Source organism: Melopsittacus undulatus, chromosome 24 (genome assembly GCF_012275295.1).
Source record: "Melopsittacus undulatus isolate bMelUnd1 chromosome 24, bMelUnd1.mat.Z, whole genome shotgun sequence".
In the NCBI taxonomy this organism is placed as follows: Eukaryota; Metazoa; Chordata; class Aves; order Psittaciformes; family Psittaculidae; genus Melopsittacus; species Melopsittacus undulatus.
Genome location: NC_047550.1, coordinates 105,685 through 127,163, shown reverse-complemented (window position 1 = coordinate 127,163; position 21,479 = coordinate 105,685). Strand labels below are relative to the sequence as shown.

Here is a 21,479-nt window from a genome sequence, read left to right as displayed (position 1 = left end):
TCTCCCTCCGTCTCCCGGCCCCGCCCCTTCCGGTTCCCTTTGTGGCAGCCAAGATGGCGGCCGAGCGGGCGGCGCCGTCGGGTCCGGGCCCGGGGCTGAGCCTACCGGGAATGCTTCACTTCCTGCAACGGGAGTGGTTCCGGTTCGAGGCCGAGCGGGGCCGGTGGGAGGCGGAGAGAGCGGAACTGCAGGTACCGGAACCGGAACCGGAACCGGGGGTGGGCACCGGGAATGCTTCACTTCCTGCAACGGGAGTGGTTCCGGTTCGAGGCCGAGCGGGGCCGGTGGGAGGCGGAGAGAGCGGAACTGCAGGTACCGGAACCGGAAACGGGCACCGGAGACCGGAACCGGGGGTGGGCACCGGAGACCGGAACCGGAACCGGGGGTGGGCACCGGAGACCGGAACCGGAACAGTAACAGGGGCCGGAACCGGAGGCAGGGGACAGGGACCGGAACCGGGGCTGGAACCGGAACCGGGGATGGGAACCGGAACAGGGGCTGGAACCGGAATCGGGGATGGAACCGGAACCGGAACAGGGGCTGGAACCGGAACCGGGGCTGGAACCGGAACCGGAACAGGGGCTGGAACCGGAACCGGGGCTGGAACCGGAACCGGAACAGGGGCTGGAACCGGAATCGGGGATGGAACCGGAACCGGAACAGGGGCTGGAACCGGAACCGGGGCTGGAACCGGAACCGGGGATGGAACCGGAACCGGGGATGGAACCGGAACCGGGCATGGGAACCGGAACCGGGGATGGGAACCGGAACAGGGGCTGGAACCGGAACCGGGGGTGGAACCGGAACCAGGGATGGAACCGGAACCGGGGCTGGAACCGGAACCGGAACAGGGGCTGGAACCGGAACCGGGGGTGGAACCGGAACCGGGGCTGGAACCGGAACCGGAACAGGGGCTGGAACCGGAACCGGGGGTGGAACCGGAACCGGGGCTGGAACCGGAACAGGGACCGGAACCGGAACCGGGGATGGAACCGGAACCGGGACCCCCCCCACCAGGCCCGGCCCTCACACACACAGGGACCGGGGCCGCCGCCATCTTGGGAGGAAATGGGGGGGGGGAACCTTGGGAATGGGGACCCCCCTTTAGTATTGGGGTCCCCCCGTCCCCGTTATTGGGGTTTCCCCCCCCGATATTGGGGTCCCCCCATGGCCCTTGGGAGCTCAGGTTCTGGCATAGGGACCCCCCTCACTGATGGGGGACCCCTGGGTACCGGGTGCCCCTGCCCTGACCCCTCCCTGTACCCCAGTACTGAGACCCCCATGTCCAGTATTGGGATCCCCCCTTACCTCACTGTTGGGGACCCTCCTGCATCCCTGTATTGGACCCCCCTGCACCCCAATAGTAGGGACCTCCCTTTATCCTATGATTGGGGACCCCCTACACCCCACTATTGGGGACCCCTACATCCCACTATTGGGGATTCCCCTGTACCCCACTGTTGGGCTCCCCCCTATATTCCAGTATTTGGAACCCTCTGTACCTGCTATTGGGGACCCCCCTATATTTTATTGTGGACCCCCGTTTACCCCAGTATTGGGGTCCCCTGCATATCCCACTATTGGGACCCCCCTTTACCCCAGTATTGGGGTGGCCACTTATATCCCACTATTGGGACCCCCCTTTACCCCAGTATTGGCATCTCCCCTGTTGCCCACTATTGGGGTCCCCCCCTATACCCCACTATTAGGGACACCCTTATAGCCCACTTATTGGGGTGCTCCTTATATCTCACTAATGGAAACTGCCCTTTACCCCAGTATTGGGGTCCCCCATATCCCACTATTGGGGTCCCCCCCCATACTCCACCATTGGGGACCCCCCCATACCCCACTATTGGGGTCCCCCATATACTCCACCATTTACCCCAGTATTGGGATCCCCCTGTTGCCGCCTATTGCAGACCCCCCTATACCCCCTATTGCTGCCCCCCCTTCACCCCAACCCTTTTGCCCCCTCCTGTGCTGATCCCCCCCTTTGCTCATGGGGATGAGTTTGGGGGTGCAGGGGGTCCCCCATTGTTCCCCCCTTTGCTCATGGGGGTGAGTTTGGGGGTGCAGGGGGTCCCCCATTGTTCCCCCCTTTACTCACAGGGGTGAGTTTGGGGGTCCCCCATTGTGTCCCCCCCTTTGCTCTGGGGGTGCAGGGGGTCCCCCATTGCCCCCCCCTTTACTTATGGGGGTGAGTTTGGGGGTCCCCCATTGCAACCCCCCTTTACTCACTGGGGTGAGTTTGGGGGTGCAGGGGGTCCCCCATTGTCCCCCCCCTTTGCTTTGGGGGTGAGTTTGGGGGTCCCCCATTGTGTCTCCCCCTTTGTGTTGGGGGTGCAGGGGGTCCCCCATTGCCCCCCCCCTTTACTTATGGGGGTGAGTTTGGGGGTCCCCCATTGTGTCCCCCCCCTTTACTTATGGGGGTGAGTTTGGGGGTCCCCCATTGTGTCCCCCCCTTTGCTTTGGGGCTCAGGGGTCCCCATTGTCCCCCCCCCCCTTGCTTTGGGGGTGAGTTTGTGGATCCCCCATTGTCCCCCCCCTTTGCTTTGGGGGTGCAGGGGGTCCCCCATTGTGTCCCCCTTTGCTTTGGGGGTGAGTTTGGGGGTCCCCCATTGCCCCCCCCTTTACTTGGGGTGAGTTTGGGGGTCCCCCATTGCCCCCCCCTTTGCTTTGGGGTCCCCATTGTCCCCCCTGTCCCCATAGGCACAAGTGGCCTTCCTGCAGGGTGAGCGCAAGGGGCAGGAGAACCTCAAGAGTGACCTCGTGCGGCGCATCCGGATGCTGGAGTCTGCCCTCAAACAGGAGAGGTGGGGACCCCCCCCCCCCCCCCAGACCCCCCTCATTTTGGGGGTCCCCTCCCCCCCTGACCCCCCCTTTTTGCCCCCCCAAATCCAGGTCCAAGTACCATAAACTGAAGTTCGGCACCGACCCCATTCAAGGGGATAGGAAAGAAGGGGCAGAACCCGGTGAGTGCCCTATGGGGGGGGCACAAAGAGGTTTTGGGGTGTCCCTGACCCCCCCTTTTTGTGTCCCCCATAGCAACCAATGGCCCCATGGATGTGGCAGCAACAGATGGGGCCCCATTGGCCTGGAAGGAGGGTCGGCAGCTCCTGCGGCAGTGAGTGGGGGGCACTGGGGGGTACATGGGTTTGGGGGTACCCTGAACCCCGCTTTATGTGTGTGCCCCCCCCCCCCCATAAAGGTACCTGGAGGAAGTGGGGTGCAGTGACACCATCCTGGACATGAGGTCCCGGCGCGTGCGCTCCCTATTGCCTCGGGGCCCCCCCATCCCCACAGGTGGGAGCCCCCCAAGTGCAGCGTCCCCATTGCTGCGGCGCATCCAGGAGCAGATCCAGAGGTACATGTGGGGGGGGGATGTGGGGCTGGATCCCCCCCATCTGTGGGTCACTGAGCCCCATTCCTGCCCTCAGGAATGCCGGGAAGGAGCCGGATGAGCAGGAGCAGATCCTGTTCCCATCGGGAGAGGATGAGGACAGTGATGAAGAGGAGGATGGGGACGGAGCCCAGCCCCCCCCCGGGCAGCCCCAGCACAAGAAGCAGAGGGTGAAGGTCAGTGGGACCCCAAAGTGGGGGGCAGGCACCCCCAGTCTGTGTACCCTTCATCCCTGTGTGACCCCAATGTCCCCATTGACCCCCAATGTGCCCCAGTGCCCCCATGTCCCCAATGCCCCCCATGTCTCCCATGTCCCCATTGACCTTCATGTCCCCAATGCCCCCCATGTCTCCAATGTCCCCATTGACCCCCATGTCCCCAGTGTCCCCCATGTCCCCATGTCCCCAATGTCCCCATTGACCCCCATGTCCCCAATGCCCCCCAGTGTCCCCAATGCCCCCCAATGTCCCCAATGTCCCCATTGACCCCCATGTCCCCAATGCCCCCCATGTCCCCATTGATCCCCATGTCCCCATTGACCCCCATGTCCCCAATGCCCCCCATGTCCCCATTGATCCCCATGTCCCCATTGACCCCCATGTCCCCCATGCCCCCCATGTCCCCATTTACCCCCATGTCCCCAACCCCTTTGCCCCCCCAATGTGCCCCATTGACACCCATGTCCCCAATGCCCCCCCATGTCCCCAATGTCCCCAACCCCTGTGTGCCCCCCATGTCCCCAATGTCCCTATTGACCCCCATGTCCCCAGTGCCCCCCCCATGTCCCCATTGACCCCCATGTCCCCAATGCCCCCCATGTCCCCATTGACCCCCATGTCCCCAATGTCCCTCATGTCCCCATGTCCCCAGTGCCCCCCATGTCCCCAATGACCCCATTGACCCCTATGTCCCCAATGTCCCCCATGTCCCCATTGACCCCCATGTCCCCAATACCCCCCCATGTCCCCATTGACCCCCATGTCCCCAATACACCCCCACGTCCCCAATGCCCCCCATCTCCCCCATGTCCCCACTGACCCCCATGTCCCCATTGACCCCCATGTCCCCATTGACCCCTATGTCCCCCCAGCTGCCCCCCAGCCCTGTGCTGCCCGAGGTGGACGATGACGATGATGATGATGATGATGATGATGACTCCGAAGATGCCCTCAATGAGTTTGACTTCCTGGGCTCTGGGGACACCAGGGGTCAAGGGGACCCCATGGAGCTGGGTCAGTGGGGCTGGCACTTGGGGGGGGGGGGGGATCCCCTTTACCCCCCCCCCCCCCATTGGCTGCTGGACCCCCCCTGTCCCCATAGAGCGGCGCCGGGGCCGTTGGGCTGAGCTGAGGGACGTGGATGGGCTCCTGCCCACAGGCTCTGTGGGGCCAGCGCGGCCTCCGGAAGGTGAGGGCCTGGCCCCATGCCCCTTGGGGTCCCCTTGGGGTCCCTTTGGGGTCTCCATGTCACTTTGGGGTCCCTTTGGGGTTCCTTTGGGGGTCCTCGTGTCCCTTTGGGGGTCCTCATGTACCTTTGGGGTTCCTTTGGGGTCCCCTTGGGGTCCCTTTGGGGGTCCCAGTGTCCCTTTGGGGTCCTTTTGGGGTCCTTTTGGGGGTCCTCGTGTACCTTTGGGGTCCCACTGGGGGTCCCTTTGGGGGTCCTTGTGTACCATTTGGGGTCCCATTGGGGTCCCTTTGGGGGTCCTTGTGTCCATTTGGGGTCCCTTTGGGGGTCCTCATGTCCCTTTGGGGGTCCATTTGGGGTCACTTTGGGGGTCCCCATATCCACTGGGGTGTCCCCACATCCCTTTGGGTGTCCCTTTGGGGGTCTCCATGTTCTTGTGGGGTCCGTTTGGGTGTCCCTTTAGGGTGCCCCATATCCCTTTGTGTGCCCCATGGGCTCCCACCCATATCCCTTTGGTTGCCCCATGGGCTCCCACCCATATCCCTTTGGTTGCCCCATGGGCTCCTCCCATATCCCTTTGTGTGCCCTATGGGCTCCCCCCATCCCCATCCAGGCACCCCCACATCCTCTATGGGCATCACCCCTGACGCCTTCATCCTGGACCCCATTGGTGCTGACCCCGTCCCCCTTGGGGACCTGGCAGAGCTCACAGTGACCAATGACAGCGAGCTGGGCTGTGATGTGAGTGACCCCAAATACCCCATTGACCCCAAGCACAACTCATTGACACCAAACACCCCCCCATTGATCCCAAACACCCCCAGTGACCCCAAACACCCCATTGACCCCAAATACCCCCATTGAACCCAAACACCCCCCCACTGACACCAAACACCCCCCACAGTGACCCCAAACAACCCCATTGACCCCAAACCCCCATTGACCCCAAACCCCCATTGACCCCAAACACCCCCCATTAACCCCACCCCCCTATTCTCCCCCATGTCCCCAACCCCCTCCAGTGTCCCCAAACCCCCCATTGACCCCAAACACCCCATTAACCCCAAGCCCCCCATTGACCCCAAACTCCCATTGATCCCAACCCCCCCCATTGACCCCAAACAATCCCATTGACCCCAAACCCCCATTGACCCCAACCCCCCCCATTGACCCCAAACAATCCCATTGACCCCAAACCCCCATTGATCCCAAACCCCCATTGACCCCAAACAATCCCATTGACCCCAAACCCCCATTGACCCCAAACACCCATTGACCCCAAACACCCCCATTAACCCCACCTCCTATTAACCCCACCCTCCATTAACCCCACCCCCCCATTAACTCCACCCCCCCATTCCCCCCCATGTCCCCAACCCCCTCCAGTGTCCCCAAACCCCCATTGACCCCAAACCCCCATTGACCCCAACCCCCCCCATTAACCCCAACTCCCCCATTAACCCCCCCATCGCCCCCAGGCTCCGCCCCCAGGGGGCAGGTGCTGGAGCCCCCTCCTTGCTCTGCGGGGTCACCTGGACGCGGTTCGGGGCGTGACCTTTCACCCCATAGCCCCTGCCCTGCTCACGGCCTCTGAGGACGGCACCGTCCGGCTATGGGACCTGCGGCGAGCGCCGGCAGCGCGAAGGTGGGGGGGGGCACCGGGGGGGGGTTTGGGGGGACTTAAGTGGGGGTGGGGGGGACTTAAGTGGGTTTGGGGATGCTTAAGTCAGTTTAGGGACACTTAAGTGGGTTGGAGGACACTTAGAGCTGGTTTGGGGATGCTTAAGTGGGTTGGAGAACACTTAAGTGTGTTTTGGGACACTTAAGTGGGTTTGGGGGCGCTTAAGTCAGTTTAGGGACACTTAGAGCTGCTTTGGGGACACTTAAGTGGGTTTGAGGACACTTAAGTGGGTTTGGGGATGCTTAAGTCAGTTTAGGGACACTTTAAGGGGGTTTGGGGGCACTTAAGGGGTTTTGGGGACACTTACGTGGGTTTGGGGACGCTTGAGTGGGTTTGGGGACACTTAAGTGGGTTGGAGAACACTTAAGTCAGTTTAGAGACACTTAAGTGGGTTTGGGGACACTTAGAGCTTGTTTGGGGACACTTAAGTGTGTTTAGGGACACTTGAGTGGGTTTGGGGACACTTGGAGCTGGTTTGGGGACACTTAAGTCAGTTTAGAGACACTTAAGTGGGTTTGGGGACACTTAGAGCTTGTTTGGGGACACTTAAGTGTGTTTAGGGACACTTGGAGCAGGTTTGGGGACACTTAAGTGGGTTTGGGGACACTTGGAGCAGGTTTGGGGTACTCAGGGGGGTTTGGGGGCACTTAAGTGGGTTTGGGGCCTCTAGGGGGTGTTTGGGGGCACTCAGGGGGTTCTGGGGACAGGGACAGGGTTTTGTCCCTGTTGTCACCTCTGGTGTCACCCGCACAGGTCAGCAGCTGTGGACGTGGAGCCTGTATATGCATTCCGAGGGCACAGGTAGGGGGCAATAGGGGGATCTGGGCTCACCCCATTGTTTGGGCCCTGTCACCCCATTGTCACTGTCACCCCCTGATCCCCATCACCCCATTGTTGTCAACCCCTGGTCCCTGTCACCCCATTGTTGTCACCCCATTGTTGTCACCCCATTGTCACTATCACCCCCTGTTCCCCATCACCCCATTGTTGTCACCCCCTGGTCCCTGTCACTCCATTGTTGTCACCCCATTGTTGTCACCCCATTGTCACTATCACCCCCTGTTCCCCATCACCCCACTGTTGTCACCCCCTGCTCCCATCACCCCATTGTTGTCACCCCTTGATCCCCATCACCCCCTGCTCCCCCCTCACCCCACTGTTGTCACCCCTGACCCCTCCCCCTGTCCCCCCAGGGGTCCGGTGCTGGCCGTGGCCATGGGCTGTGACCCAGGGCTGTGCTGCACTGGTGGCCTCGATGCCTGCATCCGATGCTGGCGCCTGCCTGAGCTCCAGCGGGACCCATATGATGGCTACGGTGGGGGCAGGGATGGAACTGGGATGGGTACTGGGAGCTATGGGGGCACTGGGAGCTATGGGGGCACTGGGAGCTGTGGGGGTACTGGGAGCTATGGGGGCACTGGGGGACATGGGGGGACATGGGGGCACTGGGGGACATGGGAGCACTGGGGGACATGGGGGCACTGGGGGACATGGGAGCACTGGGGGACATGGGGGCACTGGAGGACATGGGGGCACTGGGAGCTATGGGGGCACTGGGGGACATGGGGGCACTGGGGGACATGGGGGCACTGGGGTCATGGGGGCACTGGGGGACATGGGGGCACTGGGGACATGGGGGCACTGGGGACATGGGGGCACTGGGGACATGGGGCACTGGGGGACATGGGGGAACTGGGGGACATGGGGGCACTGGGGACATGGGGGCACTGGGGGCAGTTTGGGGACATTTGGGGCATTTTGGGGTCACTGGGATCAGTTTGGGGTCACTGGGATCAGTTTGGGGGCAGTTTGGGTTCACTCAGGGCAGTTTGGGGACCCTGGGATCAGTTTGGGGGCACTGGGGGCAGTTGGGGGGCAGTTTGGGGACTTTTGGGGCAGTTGGGGGGCACCGGGGTCAGTCTGTGTCACTCAGCCCCACTGCCCCCAGACCCCCAGGTGCTCAGTGCTGTCCTGGAGGGACACCATGATGCTGTGTGGGGCCTGGTCTTCAATGGGGCCGGTGACCGTCTGGCCTCGTGCTCTGCCGACGGCACCGTCCGCGTCTGGGACCCACGGCGAGGGGAGAACCTGCTCACCTATGAGCCCCAGAGCGGTCAGTGTGTGTCCCCATTGTCACACATTGTCAACCCCATTGTCATCCTCATTGTAACCCATTGTAACCCACTGTCGCCCCATTGTCACCCATTGTCACCCTCATTGTCACCCCATTGTCACCCATTGTCACCCCATTGTCACCCATTGTCACCCCATTGTCACCCTCATTGTAACCCATTGTCACCCATTGTAACCCATTGTCACACCATTGTCAGCCTCATTGTCACCCATTGTCACCCATTGTCACCCCATTGTCACCCATTGTCACACCATTGTCACCCATTGTCACCCATTGTCACCCCATTGTCACCCATTGTCACCCTATTGTCACCCTCAGTGTAACTCTCCATTGTCACCCTCATTGTCACCCATTGTCACCCCATTGTCACCTATTGTCACCCATTGTAACCCCATTGTCACCCCCATTGTAACCCATTGTCACCCTCATTGTCACCCATTGTCACCCCATTGTCACCTATTGTCAACCCTATTGTAACCCCATTGTCACCCCATTGTCACTCATTGTCATCCCATTGTCACCCCATTGTCACCCTCAGTGTAACTCTCTTTGTCACCCGATTGTCACCCTCATTGTCACCCTCATTGTCACCCCATTGTCACCCCATTGTTCCCTCATTGTCACCCCTATTGTTACGTGTATTGTCCCCTATTGTCCCTCTGTTGTCACTCCCATTCTCCCCCTTGTTTTCACTCATATTGTCCCCCCATTTTCCCCTCATTGTCCCCCATTGTCCCTGTGTTGTCACTCCCATTTTCCCCCCCATTGTCCCCCCATTCTCCCCGTTGTCACCCTCATTGTCAATCCCCATTGTCCCCTCATTGGACCCTTCGTCACCCTCATCCCCCTGTTGTTATCTCGTTTGTCCCCCATTGTCCCTCCATCATCCCTTCTATCATCCCCACATTATCCCCCCCATTGTCCCCCCATTATCCCCCCATTACCCCCCCATTGTCCCCCCATTCTCCCCCTGTTGTCACCCTCATTGTCACCCCCATTGTCCCCTCATTGGACCCTTCGTCACCCTCATCCCCCTGTTGTTATCTCGTTTGTCCCCCATTGTCCCCCCATTGTCCCTTCTATCATCCCCACATTATCCCCCCCATTGTACCCCCATTATCCCCCCATTGTTCCCCTATTATCCCCCCATTGTCCCCCCCATTGTGCCCCCCATTACCCCCCATTGTCCCGTTCTCCCCCTGCAGAACACGGTGTCCCCACCTCGGTCACCTTCTCGGCCATGGAGCCAGGCCGTGCGGTGGTTGCGTTCCGCACCGGTGCCATTGTGCTCTATGATGTGGAGATGGCTCAGCCGGTGCTGGTGCTGGACCCCCGGCAGGGAGGTGGTGAGTGATGGTTGTGTCCGTGTGTATCCGTGTCCGTGTGTATCTGTGTCTGTGTGTATCTGTGTGTATCTGTGTGTCCGTGTGTCCATGTGTCCGTGTGTATCTGTGTCTGTGTGTATCTGTGTCCGTGTGTATCCGTGTCCGTGTGTATCCGTGTCCGTGTGTATCCGTGTCCGTGTGTATCTGTGTCCGTGTGTATCTGTGTCCGTGTGTATCTGTGTCTGTGTGTATCTGTGTCCGTGTGTATCCGTGTCCATGTGTCCATGTGTATCTGTGTCTGTGTGTATCTGTGTCTGTGTGTATCTGTGTCCATGTGTCCATGTGTATCTGTGTCTGTGTGTATCTGTGTCCGTGTGTATCCGTGTCCATGTGTCCATGTGTATCTGTGTCTGTGTGTATCTGTGTCTGTGTGTATCTGTGTCTGTGTGTATGTGTCCGTGTGTATCCGTGTCCATGTGTGTCTGTATGTATCTGTGTCCATGTGTATCCGTGTGTATCTGTGTCCATGTGTGTCCGTGTGTATCCATGTCCGTGTGTATCCGTGTCCGTGTGTATCTCTGTCCATGTGTATCTGTGTGTATCCTTGTCCGTGTGTATCCTTATCCGTGTGTCCGTGTGTATCCATGTCCATGTGTATCCGTGTTTATCCGTGTCCGTGTGTCCGTGTGTATCCATGTCCATGTGTATCCGTGTTTATCCGTGTCCGTGTGTCCGTGTGTATCCGTGTCCGTGTGTATCCATGTCCATGTGTGTCCGTATGTATCCATGTCTGTGTGTATCCGTGTGTATCCGTGTCCATATGTATCCATGTCCATGTGTATCCCTGTCCGTGTGTATCCATGTTGTGTGTCCCCCGTTGTCACCTGCACCATGTCCCTTCCCCTACAGGCGGTTGCCAGGTGAACCAGGTTGTCAGTCACCCCTCCCAGCCCGTCTCCATCACAGCCAGTGACGACCGCAGCATCCGCTTCCTGGACCACAGGACAGGTTTGGGGACCGAGATGTGGGGACACCCCTCTGGGGGGGGTCAGGGGGGGGTCAGGGGGGGTCGAGGGGGGGGTCAGGGGGGTTTGTCACCTCCATCACCTCCCGTTGTACCCCCAGGTAAAGTGGTTCACTCCATGGTGGCCCATTTGGATGCTGTCACCTGCCTGGCGGTTGATCCCAATGGAGTCTTCCTCATGTCTGGAAGTAAGCGGCTGTGTCCCCATTGTGTCCCCCCCATTTCCCCCCCAACCCCCCCTTTGTACCCCCCCATTGCCCCCCCAACCCCTTCCTTTGCCCCCCCCCCCGACCCCCCCTTTGTGCCCCCCCGTTACCCCCCCTAACCCTCCCGGTGCCCCCCCCTAAGCCCCCCTTTGTGCCCCCCCATTGCCCCCAACCCCCCCTTTGTCCCCCCGAACCCCCCCTAACCCCCCCCATTGCCCCCCCAACCCCCCCCTTTGTCCCACCAACCCCCCCCTTTGCCCCCCCCAAGCCCCCCTTTGTACCCCCCCATTACCCCCCTAACCCCCCCGTTGCCCCCCCTAAGTCCCCCTTTGTGCCCCCCCATTACCCCCTGTAACCCCCCCATTAGCCCCCCAACCCCCTCATTGTACCCCCCCATTGCCCCTATTGCCCCCCCAACCCCCCCTTTTTGCCCCCCCATTGCCCCCCAACACCCCCTTTTTGCCCCCCCATTGCCCCCCTAACCCCCCCTTTGTGCCCCCCATTACCCCCCCAACCCCCCCTTTGTACCCCCCCATTGCCCTCCCAAGCCCCCCTTGTGCCCCCCATTAGGCCCCCACCCCCCCCTTTGTGCCCCCCATTTCCCCCCCAACCCCCCATTGCCCCCCCTAACCCCTCCCTTTGCGCCCCCCAAGCTCCCCTTTGTGCCCCCCCATTACCCCCCTAACCCCCCCTTTTTGCCCCCCCATTGCCCCCCCTAACCCCCCCTTTGTCCCCCCTAACCCCCCCATTGCCCCCCCAATCCCCCCCGTTGCCCCCCCTAACCCCCTCTTTTTGCCCCCCCATTACCCCCATTGCCCCCCCAAGCCCCCCTTTGTGCCCCCCCATTACCCCCTTTGTGCCCCCCCATTACCCCCTGTAACCCCCCCATTACCCCCCCAACCCCCTCATTGTACCCCCCCATTCCCCCCCTAACCCCCCATTGCCCCCCCAGGCCACGACTGCTCCCTGCGCCTGTGGCACCTGCCCCAGCCCCGGTGCCTGCAGGAGCTCCGTGCCCATTGCCGCAAGCACCAGGAGGCCGTTCATGCCGTGACCTTTCACCCCTGCCAGAGCCTCTGTGCCAGCGCCGGAGCCGATGCCATCGCCAAGGTGTTCGGGTGACACCGGGGGGGGCATGGAAACAACACCCCAACAACAACAACCACACTGAGGGGTATGGGGGGGGGGATCTGCTGCCCCTCGGGGGGTGATTATGGGCTCCAGGTGCCCCTCTGAGGGTAATTATGGGCTCTAGATACCCCTCTGGGGGTAATTATGGGCTCTAGGTGCCCCTCTGAGGGTGATTATGTGATCTAGGTACCCCTCTGATGGTAATTATGGGCTTTAGATGCCCCTCTGAGGACAGTTATGGGCTCTATGTACTCCTCTGGGGGTAATTATGGGCTTTAGATGCCCCTCTGAGGGGTAATTATGGGCTCTGGATGCCCCTTTGAGGGTAATAATGGGCTCTAGATGCCCCTCTGAGGGTAATTATGGGCACTAGATGCCCCTCTGGGGGTAATTATAGGCTCTAGATGCCCCTATGATGGTAATTATGGGCTCTATGTACTCCTCTGGGGGTAATTATGGGCTTTAGATGCCCCTCTGAGGGCAGTTATGGGCTCTAGGTGCCCCTCTGAGGGTAATTATGGGCTCTAAGTACCCCCCCATGGGCAATCATGGGCTCTAGATACCCCTCTGAGGGTAATTATGGGATCTAGGTGCCCCGCCATGGGCAATTATGGGCTCTATGTACTCCTCTGGGGGTAATTATGTGCTCTAGATGCCCCTCTGATGGTAATTATGGGTTCTAAGTACCCCCCATGGGCAATTATGGGCTCTAGATGCCCCTTTGAGGGTAATTATTGGCTCTATGTGCCCCCCCCAAGGGCACTAATGGGCTCTGTTTACCCCTCTGAGGGCAACTGTGGGCTCTGGATGCCCCTCCATGCACAATTATGGGGTCTATCTACCCCTCTGAGGGCAATTACAGGCTCTAGATGCCCCTCTGAGGGCAATTATAGGCTCTAGATGCCCCCCCATGGGCAATTGTGGGCTCTATATACTCTTCTGGGGGCAATTATAGGCTCTGTCTACCCCTCTGAGGGCAATTATGGCCCCTAGATGCCCCTCTGGGGGTAATTATGGCTCCTATACACCCCTCCAGGGGCATATGCTGGCTCTGTCTGCCCCTTTGGGGCAATTATGGGCCCTCTCCACCCCCTGGCGGCAGTTAATGCCTCTGTTTGCCCCCATCTCATCCCTGGGGGGGGCTCTCCATACCCCCAGGGGTACTTAAGGGCTCTATGTCCCCCCCAGGGGGGCAATTACAGCCTCACTCTACCCCCTGGGGGGGCACTACATCCCCCTGGGGGCAATGAGGGCAATTATGGCCTCTCTCTACCCCATGGGGGGCACTACATCCCCCTGGGGGCAGTTATGGCCTCTATCTACCCCATGGGGGGGGCACTACATCCCCGGGGGGGGGGGGCAATTATGAGCCATATCCCCCCCCAAAGGGGCAATTATGGACTTTACCCCCCCAATGGGCAGTTCCATTCTGAAGGCCTTTGGGGGGGGATCCCCCTTAACCCCCCCCCTTGTATATATGTACAGCCCTAACCCCCCCCCCCCCCATTGCCCCCCCCGGGGGTCATCACTGCTGCCTTATCACTGTGTGATAGTCCAAGCCCCTCCCCCCCCCCCCCCCCCCCCCCCATTGGTCCCTTTTGATGCTGGTTCTTTATAATGTATATTTATTGGGGGGGGGATCTGGGGGGGTCATGGCTCCAATAAAACCCTTTGGAAGAGCCCAGTGGTGATGCTGGGGGGGGGGGGGAAGGGGTCAACCAGGTCCTAACCCCCCCCCCTTGTCCTTAAATACCCCCCTATTGTCCCCTAATCCCCCCCCATTACCCCCTTTGTGCCCCCCAACCCCTAATCCCATTACCCCCTTTGTGCCCCCCCAACCCTAATCCCCCCATTGCCCCCTTTGTGCCCCCCCAACCCCTATTCCCCCCCACTGACCCCATTGTGCCCCCCAACCCCCCCATTGCCCCCTTTGTGCCCCCCCAACCCATAATCCCCCCCATTACCCCCTTTGTGCCCCCCCAACCCATAATCCCCCCCATTGCCCCCTTTGTGCCCCCCCCATTGCCCCCTTTGTGCCCCCCCAACCCCTAATCCTCCCCATTGACCCCATTGTGCCCCCCCATTGACCCCATTGTGCCCCCCAACCCCTAATCCCCCCCCATTGCCCCCTTTGTGCCCCCCAGCCCCTAATCCCCCCCTTTGTGCCCCCCAAACCCTAATCCCCCCCATTGCCTCCTTTGTGCCCCCTAACCCCTAATCCCACCCATTGCCCCCTTTGTGCCCCCCCCATTGCCCCCTTTGTGCCCCCCCAACCCCTAATCCTCCCCATTGACCCCATTGTGCCCCCCAACCCCTAATCCCCCCCATTGACCCCTTTGTGCCCCCCCAACCCCCCCATTGACCCCATTGTGCCCCCAACCCCTTATATGGCTCAAAGGGGGGGGGCACACGGGGGGTGGCACCGGACACACGTCATTGGGGGGGTGGCACCAGGGTTGTCCCTCTCCCCCCCCCTCGTGCCCCCCCTTGTGCCCTTTGTGGTGGCAGAGGACGAGCGAGCTCAGCATGAGGCTGCTGCGGGTATGGGGGGGGCACCTATGGGGGCCTATAGGGGGGGACACCCTATGGGGGGGCTATAGGAGACATGGGGGGGGGCACCTATGGGGGGGCTATAGGAGACATGGGGGGGTATGGGGGGGGACACACTATGGGGGGGCCTATAGGAGACATGGGGGGGGTATGGGGGGGACACCCTATGGGGGGGCTACAGGAGACATGGGGGGTATAGGGGGGGACACCCTATGGGGGGGCTATAGGAGACATGGGGGGGTATAGGGGGGGACACCCTATGGGGGGCAGATGGGGGAGGGGACTCCCTATGGGGTGCCTATGGGGGGGGGAGGGTATGGGGAGCTCGTCATGGGGGGGTCATGGGGGGCAAACCCCATGGGGGTGTCTATAGCAGACATGGGGGGGGGCACCTCATGGGGGCCTATAGGAGACATGGGGGGCACTATAGGAGGGGACACCCTATGGAGGGGTTATGGGGGGGGCAGATGGGGGAGGAGACTCCCTATGGGGGGGGAGGGTATGGGGGGCTCATTATGGGGGTGCAGATGGGGGGGTCATGGGGGGCAAACCCCATGGGGGGGTCTATAGGAGACACGGGGGGGGTAATGGGGGGCTCGTTATGGGGGTGCAGATGGGGGGGTCAGAGCCCCCCTCACCCCCCCGTGCCCCAAGGCCCCCCCCCTGAGGCTGCTGCGGTCTCTGGGTCCTGCTGCCCCCCCCCGGAACCTCCATAACCGGGTCCGGGAGCACCAGAAGCTGTTCCAGGTGGGGGGGGGCCCATTGGGGGGGGGCAATTGGGGGGGTCCCATGGGGGGATCAATTGCGGGGTCCCATTGGGGGGGATCCCATTAAGGGCTCCCTTTGTGGGGTCACTTTGGGGGGGGTCCCACTTTGAGGGAGGTTCCTTTTGGGGGGGGGGTCACTTGGGGGGATCCCATTGGGGGGGTTCCATTAAGGGGGTTCCTTTGGGGGGGGGGTCACTTGGGGGCTTCCCAGTATAGGGGTGTCTCTGGGGGGATCCCACTGGGGGGGTTCTATTAAGGGGGTCCCTTTTGGGGGGGTCACTTGGGGGGGGTCCCACTATGGGGGTGTCTCTGGGGAGGATCCCATTGGGGGGGTTCCATTAAGGGGGTCCCTTTTGGGGGGGGTCACTTGGGGGGGGGGGTCGCACTATGGGGGGGATCCCATTGGGGGGTCCCATTAAGGGGGTCCCTTTAGTAGGGGTCACTTGGGGGGGGTCCCACTATGGGGGGGTCCCTTAGGGGGGTGTCAGTGCCCTGATGTCCCCTTCCCCCCCCCAGGAGGACAATGGGCTCCCCGTCTATCTCAAGGGGGGGGCCATGGACTCAGCCCTTTACCGCCTGACCACACTCATCTGTACTGGGGGTACGGGGGGGGCAAGGGGGGGGTACAAGGACCTGGGGGGGGTATAAGGACCATGGGGGGGTACAAGTATCATGGGGGGGGGTAAGGACCATGGGGGTATAAGGACCATGGGGGGGGTATAAGGACCGGGGGGGGAGGGTCCATGCGGGGGGGGGGGGGGGGGGGGCACAGACACCTGTGGGTCCATAATGGGTCACATATGGGGGGCACTTGAGTCTATGGGGGTGTCCATGACCCCCCCTCTGTCCCCCCCCCCACAGGTACCTGTTACTCGCTGTGGTGTCTGGGTCAGGCCTCCAGGGCCAAGAAGCCCTGAGGGGGGGTCCGGACCCCCCCATGGACCCCCCCATGGACCCCCCCCCCAAGTAATAAATGGCTCCAGTGAAGGTGTGGGACTGGTTGGGGACATGGGGGGGGCAAAGGGGGACATGGGGGGGGGCATTTGGGGACATGGGGGGGGCAAAGGGGGACGTGGGGGGGGGGTATTTGGGGACATGGGGGGGGCCAAGGGGGGCCCATAGGAACCCAAGGGATTTATTGCTCCACTGGAACAGCCACTGCCCCCCTTGGGGTCCCCCAAGTTTGGGTCGTGCCCCCCCCCAGGGTAATAAATAGCTTCGGGATAAGAGTGGCAGGAATGGGATGGGAATGAGGACAGGGACGGAGATGGGATGGGGACAGGGATGGGGATGGGAATGGGATGGGGATGGGGATGTGGACCTCAGGGATGAGGACATGAGGAATAAGGGGACAGGGATGGGATGGGGATGGGGACCAGGATGGGGACAGGATGGGGATGAGGATACAGATAGGGATGAGACAGGGATAAGGACAGGGATGAGGATGAGGACAGGGATGGGAACAGGGATGGGGATGGAGATGGGAACAGGTATGGGAACAGGGATAGGAACAGGGATGAGGAACAGGAACAGGGATGGGGATGAGGATGGGAATGGAGATGGAAACAGGGATGAGGACAGGGACAGAGATAGGAACAGGGATGAGGATGGGAACAGGGATAGGAACAGGGATGTGGATGTGGATGAGGATGTGGATGTGGATGGGGTCTCGGCTCTAGGGTCTCACGGTGCCAGCAGTGCCCCCCCCGCTCTGGCTCTGGCCGCCAGCAGCAGGTGCAGGGGGGCAGGGGGGGGGTCCCGGTCCCTGTTGCTCTCCCCCCCCCGGTCCCGATCCCAGTCCCGGTCCTGGTCCCTGTCCGGCCGCACCACACGGCCCTGCTGGAGGCTGAAGCGCCGGGCGCGAGCACTGCGGGGATGGGGCAGAACATAGGGACCCTATGGAGCCCTATGGAGACCTATGGACCCCTATGGAGCCCTATGGAGCCCTATGGACCCCTATGGAGACCTATGGAGCCCTATGCACCCCTATGGAGCCCTATAGAGCTCTATGGAGCCCTATGCACCCCTATGCACCCCTGTGCACCCCTATAGAGCCCATGAACCCCTATAGAGCCCATGTACCCCTATAGAGCCCTATGGACCCCTTTAGAGCCCATGGACCCCTATAGAGCCCTATGGACCCCTATAGAGTCCATGGACCGCTATGGACCCCTATAGAGCCCTATGGACTCCCATGGACCTGTATACACCCGTATAGACACATATGGACCAGTATATACCACTACAGACCTGTAGGGACCGATAAGGATATATAGACCTGTATGGATCCATGGAGACCCTTATGGAACAATATAGACCCTTTAAACCAATATGGACTTGTATGGACGCGTATAGACCCATGCTGGCTCTTAGGGCCCATATACACCCCTGTAGACTCGACCAGTATAGACCCCTGCAGACCTGTATAGACCCGTATAGACCCCTATAGCCCAGTATGGACCAGTACATACCAGTACGGGCGGCGCTCGTCGGGGCTGAGGCTCTGCCAGAGCTGTGCCAGCTCCCGCGTGGCCGCAGTGGACGCCAGGCCCGGGTGAGCACTGGTCCCGAGCAACACCAAGGCCAGCTCCCGTATCCCATAATAACCCATATCCCATAATATCCCATAATATCCCATATCCCATACCCAATATCCCATAATACCCCTTTATCCTATATCCCACAATACCCCATAACCCATACCCCATATCCCATAATATCCCATACCCAATATCCCATACCTCATATCCCATAATATCCCATACCCCATACCTCATATCCTATACCCCATACCCCATATCCCATATATCCCATATACCCCATACCCCATATCCCATATCCCCCATACCCCATATCCTATACCCCATATCCCATATATCCCATATACCCCATATCCCATATCCCATATATGCCATATACCCCATGTCCCATACCCCATACCCCATATATCCCATATCCTGTACCCCATATCCCATATACCCCATACCCCATATCCCATATCCCCCATATCCCATACCCCATATCCCATATACCCCATACCCCATATCCCATATCCCCCATATCCCATACCCCATATCCCATATACCCCATACCCCATATCCCATATCCCCCATATCCCATACCCCATATCCCATACCCCATACACCCCATACCCCATATCCCATACCCCATACACCCCCTACCCCATCCATCCCATAATGCCACCTGAGGTAGGGTCTCCTGTTGAGGTGACAGAACATGATGAACCCATTGACACATTTCCTCTTCGGGGGGGGGGCGGCCCCGCCCTGACCCTGGCCCCGCCCCCGAGGGGGGGGCACGGGGGGGGCACCGGCATCTGCCTCCTGTGGGGACAGTGGGGGGGGGATGTGGGAGGGGGTGTTATGGGATATGGGATATGGGGTATGGGATATGGGATATGGGGTATGGGATATGGGATATGGGATATGGGATATATGGGATATATGGGATATGGGGTATGGGATATGGGATATGGGGTATGGGATATGGGATATGGGGTATGGGATATGGGGTATGGGATATGGGATATGGGGTATGGGGTATGGGGTATGGGGTATGGGATATATGGGATATGGGGGTATGGGATATTATGGGATATGGAATATTATGGGATATGGGATATGGGATATGGGGTATGGGATATGGGGTATGGGGTATGGGATATGGGGTATGGGATATGGGGTATGGGATAGGGGGTATGGGGTATGGGGTATGGGATATGGGATATATGGGATATGGGGGTATGGAATATTATGGGATATGGAATATTATGGGATATGGGATATGGGATATGGGGTGGGGGGGGGGTTACACTCTCTGCAGGCACAGGGGGTCCCCTCCTCACCTGGGCTCCAATGAATGCATCTGGGAACAGATCTGGGGGGGGGGCTGGAATTGAGCAGGGCCGAGGGGACCCCCCCCCCCCATTGTCACGTGTGTGCCCCCCCCCATTGTCCTTTGTGCCCCCCCCCATTGTCCTGTGCCCCCCCCCATTGTCACGTGTGTGCCCCCCCCCCATTGTCATGTGCCCCCCCCCCCCCCAACCCACCTCTGATCACATCCCCGGGGGGGGCCGGGGGGGGCGGCGATGCCAACAGCGCCCCCTGGCGGGGGGGAGGACACAGGGACACCCCCTCCTCCCTGCCGAGCTCCTCCCAGTAGGGCAGGGGGGGGCACAGGGGGGGGCTGGGGCCCCCCCGAGGCCCCTCCCCCTCCTCCTCCTCCTCATAGGGCACCAGCTTCTGATGGGGGGGGCTGGGGGGGGGGGGGGCAGCACTTTAGGGGTGACCCCCCTTCTTTTTGTGCCCCCCCCCCCCCCCCCCCATTGTCACCTACCTTGGTGTGGCCCCAGCACTTGGTCCCACGTCCACAGGGTCTCTAATGGGGGGGGCTGGGGGGCACAGAGAGCCCCAATTGGGGGGGGTCCGCAGTTGTATACGGGGGGGGCCTCAATTGAGGGGGGTCCCCAGTTGATGGGGGGGCCCCAATTTTGGGAGGGACCCCAGGTGAGAGAGGGTCCCCAATTAAATAGAAGGGGCTCAATTGAGGGGGGTCCCCATTGAATATGGGGGGGCACAATTGAATAGGGGGGGCCCCATTTGAATATGGGGGGGCTCAATTGAATAGGGGGGGTCCCCATTGAATATGGGGGAGGGCACAGTTCAATAGGGGGTCCCCATTAAATAGAAGGGGCTCAATTGAGGGGGGTCCCCATTGAATATGGGGGGACACAATTGAATAGGGGGGGTCCCCAATTGAATCCAGGGGGCTCAATTGATGGGGGTCCCCAGTTGAATACGGGGGGGCTCAATTGAATAGGGGGGGTCCCCAATTGAATAGAAGGGGCTCAATCAAATAGGGGGGGTCCCCATTTGAATTTGGGGGGGCACAGTTGAATAGGGGGGGTCCCCAATAGAATATGGGGGGGCTCAATTGAGGGGGGTCTCTAATCGAATAGGGAGTCCCCCAATTAATGGGGTGTCCCCAATTGAGAGGGGGGGTCCCCAGTTGAATGGAAGGGCTCAATTGAGGGGGGGGGTCCCCATTTGAGGGGGGGGTCCCCAATTGAGGGGGGGTCCCCATTACCTGCCCCCCCCCGCGCTCTGCTCACGCTGCTCCGCAGGTACCGGATGTATCCCAGCACATTCTCCAGCACCTGCTCCTGGGGGGGGGGGGTCCAGGGGTTGTTATTGGGGCGCTGCCCCCCCCACCCCCCCCCCCATCCCCCCCCCGTACCTCGCTGTGGGGTCCCCCCATGCCGCGGGGCCATGGAACCATCCGGACCAGCTCCGGGAGCAGCGAGCGCCAGTCCCGGGGGGGGGCTCTATGGGGGGGACCATGGACATGGGGGGGCAACAAAGGGGGTACACTGGGGGGGGGGGGCGATACCAAACAGGGACAATGTGGGGGGGAACACACGGAGGGGGGCGATACCAAAAGGGGCAATTGGGGGGGGCACACGGTGGTGGAGGGGAGACATGGGGTGATACCAAAGGGGACACGGGGGGGTGTCACACACGGGACGATACCAAAGGGGACACGGGGGGGGCACAAACGGGACGATACCAATAGGAGACACAGTGGGGGGGGAGCACACATAGGACGATACCAAAGGGAACACGGGGGGGGGGAGCACACACGGGACGATACCAATAGGAGACACAGTGGGGGGGGGGGGGCACAGACACCAAAGGGGGACACTGATGCCCACCCCCCCCCCCCCCACCGGCTCCTGCCCGGCGACCTCGAGCCCGGGGGCGACATCTGCGGGGGGGGAACAAGAACGGGGGGGGGGGGGGTTAAATGGCTCCGGAAGGGTCCAACCCTTACTTGG

At 60.9% G+C, this 21,479-nt stretch overlaps 3 protein-coding genes and 1 long non-coding RNA gene across 6 annotated transcripts; 2 read left to right on the top strand and 2 right to left on the bottom strand.

Annotated features, from left to right (window-relative positions):
* Window positions 1-41: 41 nt before the first annotated feature.
* LOC117437652 (striatin-4) lies at window positions 42-12,549 on the top strand. 3 transcript variants are annotated; one of them, XM_034072191.1, is made up of 17 exons: window positions 42-191; window positions 2,713-2,816; window positions 2,905-2,975; window positions 3,049-3,127; window positions 3,212-3,367; window positions 3,441-3,579; window positions 4,494-4,635; window positions 4,724-4,810; window positions 5,421-5,548; window positions 6,286-6,452; window positions 7,242-7,289; window positions 7,682-7,803; window positions 8,437-8,601; window positions 9,828-9,968; window positions 10,857-10,955; window positions 11,073-11,159; window positions 12,130-12,549. In XM_034072191.1, the coding sequence occupies exons 1-17, from the start codon at window positions 54-56 to the stop codon at window positions 12,297-12,299; spliced, it is 2,043 nt and encodes a 680-aa protein (XP_033928082.1). In that variant the 5' UTR covers window positions 42-53; the 3' UTR covers window positions 12,300-12,549. The 3 variants fall into 3 exon arrangements, with proteins under 3 accessions (XP_033928082.1, XP_033928084.1, XP_033928083.1); XM_034072193.1 differs by lacking the exon at window positions 42-191 and adding an exon at window positions 200-312 and having other exon boundaries at window positions 2,734-2,816; XM_034072192.1 differs by lacking the exon at window positions 42-191 and adding an exon at window positions 200-312.
* A 2,213-nt stretch (window positions 12,550-14,762) lies between these two features.
* Window positions 14,763-16,542, top strand: LOC117437651 (cytochrome c oxidase subunit 7A1, mitochondrial-like). Its single transcript, XM_034072189.1, has 4 exons — window positions 14,763-14,849; window positions 15,513-15,605; window positions 16,142-16,226; window positions 16,487-16,542. The coding sequence occupies exons 1-4, from the start codon at window positions 14,835-14,837 to the stop codon at window positions 16,540-16,542; spliced, it is 249 nt and encodes an 82-aa protein (XP_033928080.1). The 5' UTR covers window positions 14,763-14,834.
* A 709-nt stretch (window positions 16,543-17,251) lies between these two features.
* On the bottom strand, window positions 17,252-18,920 carry MEIOSIN (meiosis initiator). The gene is made up of 3 exons (XM_034072195.1): window positions 18,830-18,920; window positions 18,097-18,186; window positions 17,252-17,492 (listed from the first exon to the last, which is right to left on the bottom strand). Exons 1-3 carry the CDS (start codon window positions 18,862-18,864, stop codon window positions 17,309-17,311), a joined length of 309 nt encoding a protein of 102 aa, XP_033928086.1. The 5' UTR covers window positions 18,865-18,920; the 3' UTR covers window positions 17,252-17,308.
* A 1,060-nt stretch (window positions 18,921-19,980) lies between these two features.
* LOC117437609 (uncharacterized) lies at window positions 19,981-20,952 on the bottom strand. The gene is made up of 3 exons (XR_004550475.1): window positions 20,882-20,952; window positions 20,732-20,807; window positions 19,981-20,036 (listed from the first exon to the last, which is right to left on the bottom strand). It is a non-coding gene; the product is annotated as an uncharacterized lncRNA (long non-coding RNA).
* Window positions 20,953-21,479: the final 527 nt, after the last annotated feature.

Coding starts and splice junctions, on each gene's coding strand:
- MEIOSIN (XM_034072195.1), bottom strand. CDS start 18,864: ATGTTCTGTCACCTCAACAGGAGACCCTACCTCAG. Junction 18,187..18,829: donor AACAGGAGACCCTACCTCAG/GTGGCATTATGG, acceptor GCTCGGGACCAG/TGCTCACCCGGGCCTGGCGT. Junction 17,493..18,096: donor GACGAGCGCCGCCCGTACTG/GTATGTACTGGT, acceptor CCATCCCCGCAG/TGCTCGCGCCCGGCGCTTCA.
- LOC117437652 (XM_034072191.1), top strand. CDS start 54: ATGGCGGCCGAGCGGGCGGCGCCGTCGGGTCCGGGCCCGGGGCTGAGC. Junction 192..2,712: donor CGGAGAGAGCGGAACTGCAG/GTACCGGAACCG, acceptor CTGTCCCCATAG/GCACAAGTGGCCTTCCTGCA. Junction 9,969..10,856: donor GGACCCCCGGCAGGGAGGTG/GTGAGTGATGGT, acceptor CTTCCCCTACAG/GCGGTTGCCAGGTGAACCAG.
- LOC117437651 (XM_034072189.1), top strand. Junction 15,606..16,141: donor AGCACCAGAAGCTGTTCCAG/GTGGGGGGGGGC, acceptor TCCCCCCCCCAG/GAGGACAATGGGCTCCCCGT. Junction 16,227..16,486: donor CACACTCATCTGTACTGGGG/GTACGGGGGGGG, acceptor CCCCCCCCACAG/GTACCTGTTACTCGCTGTGG.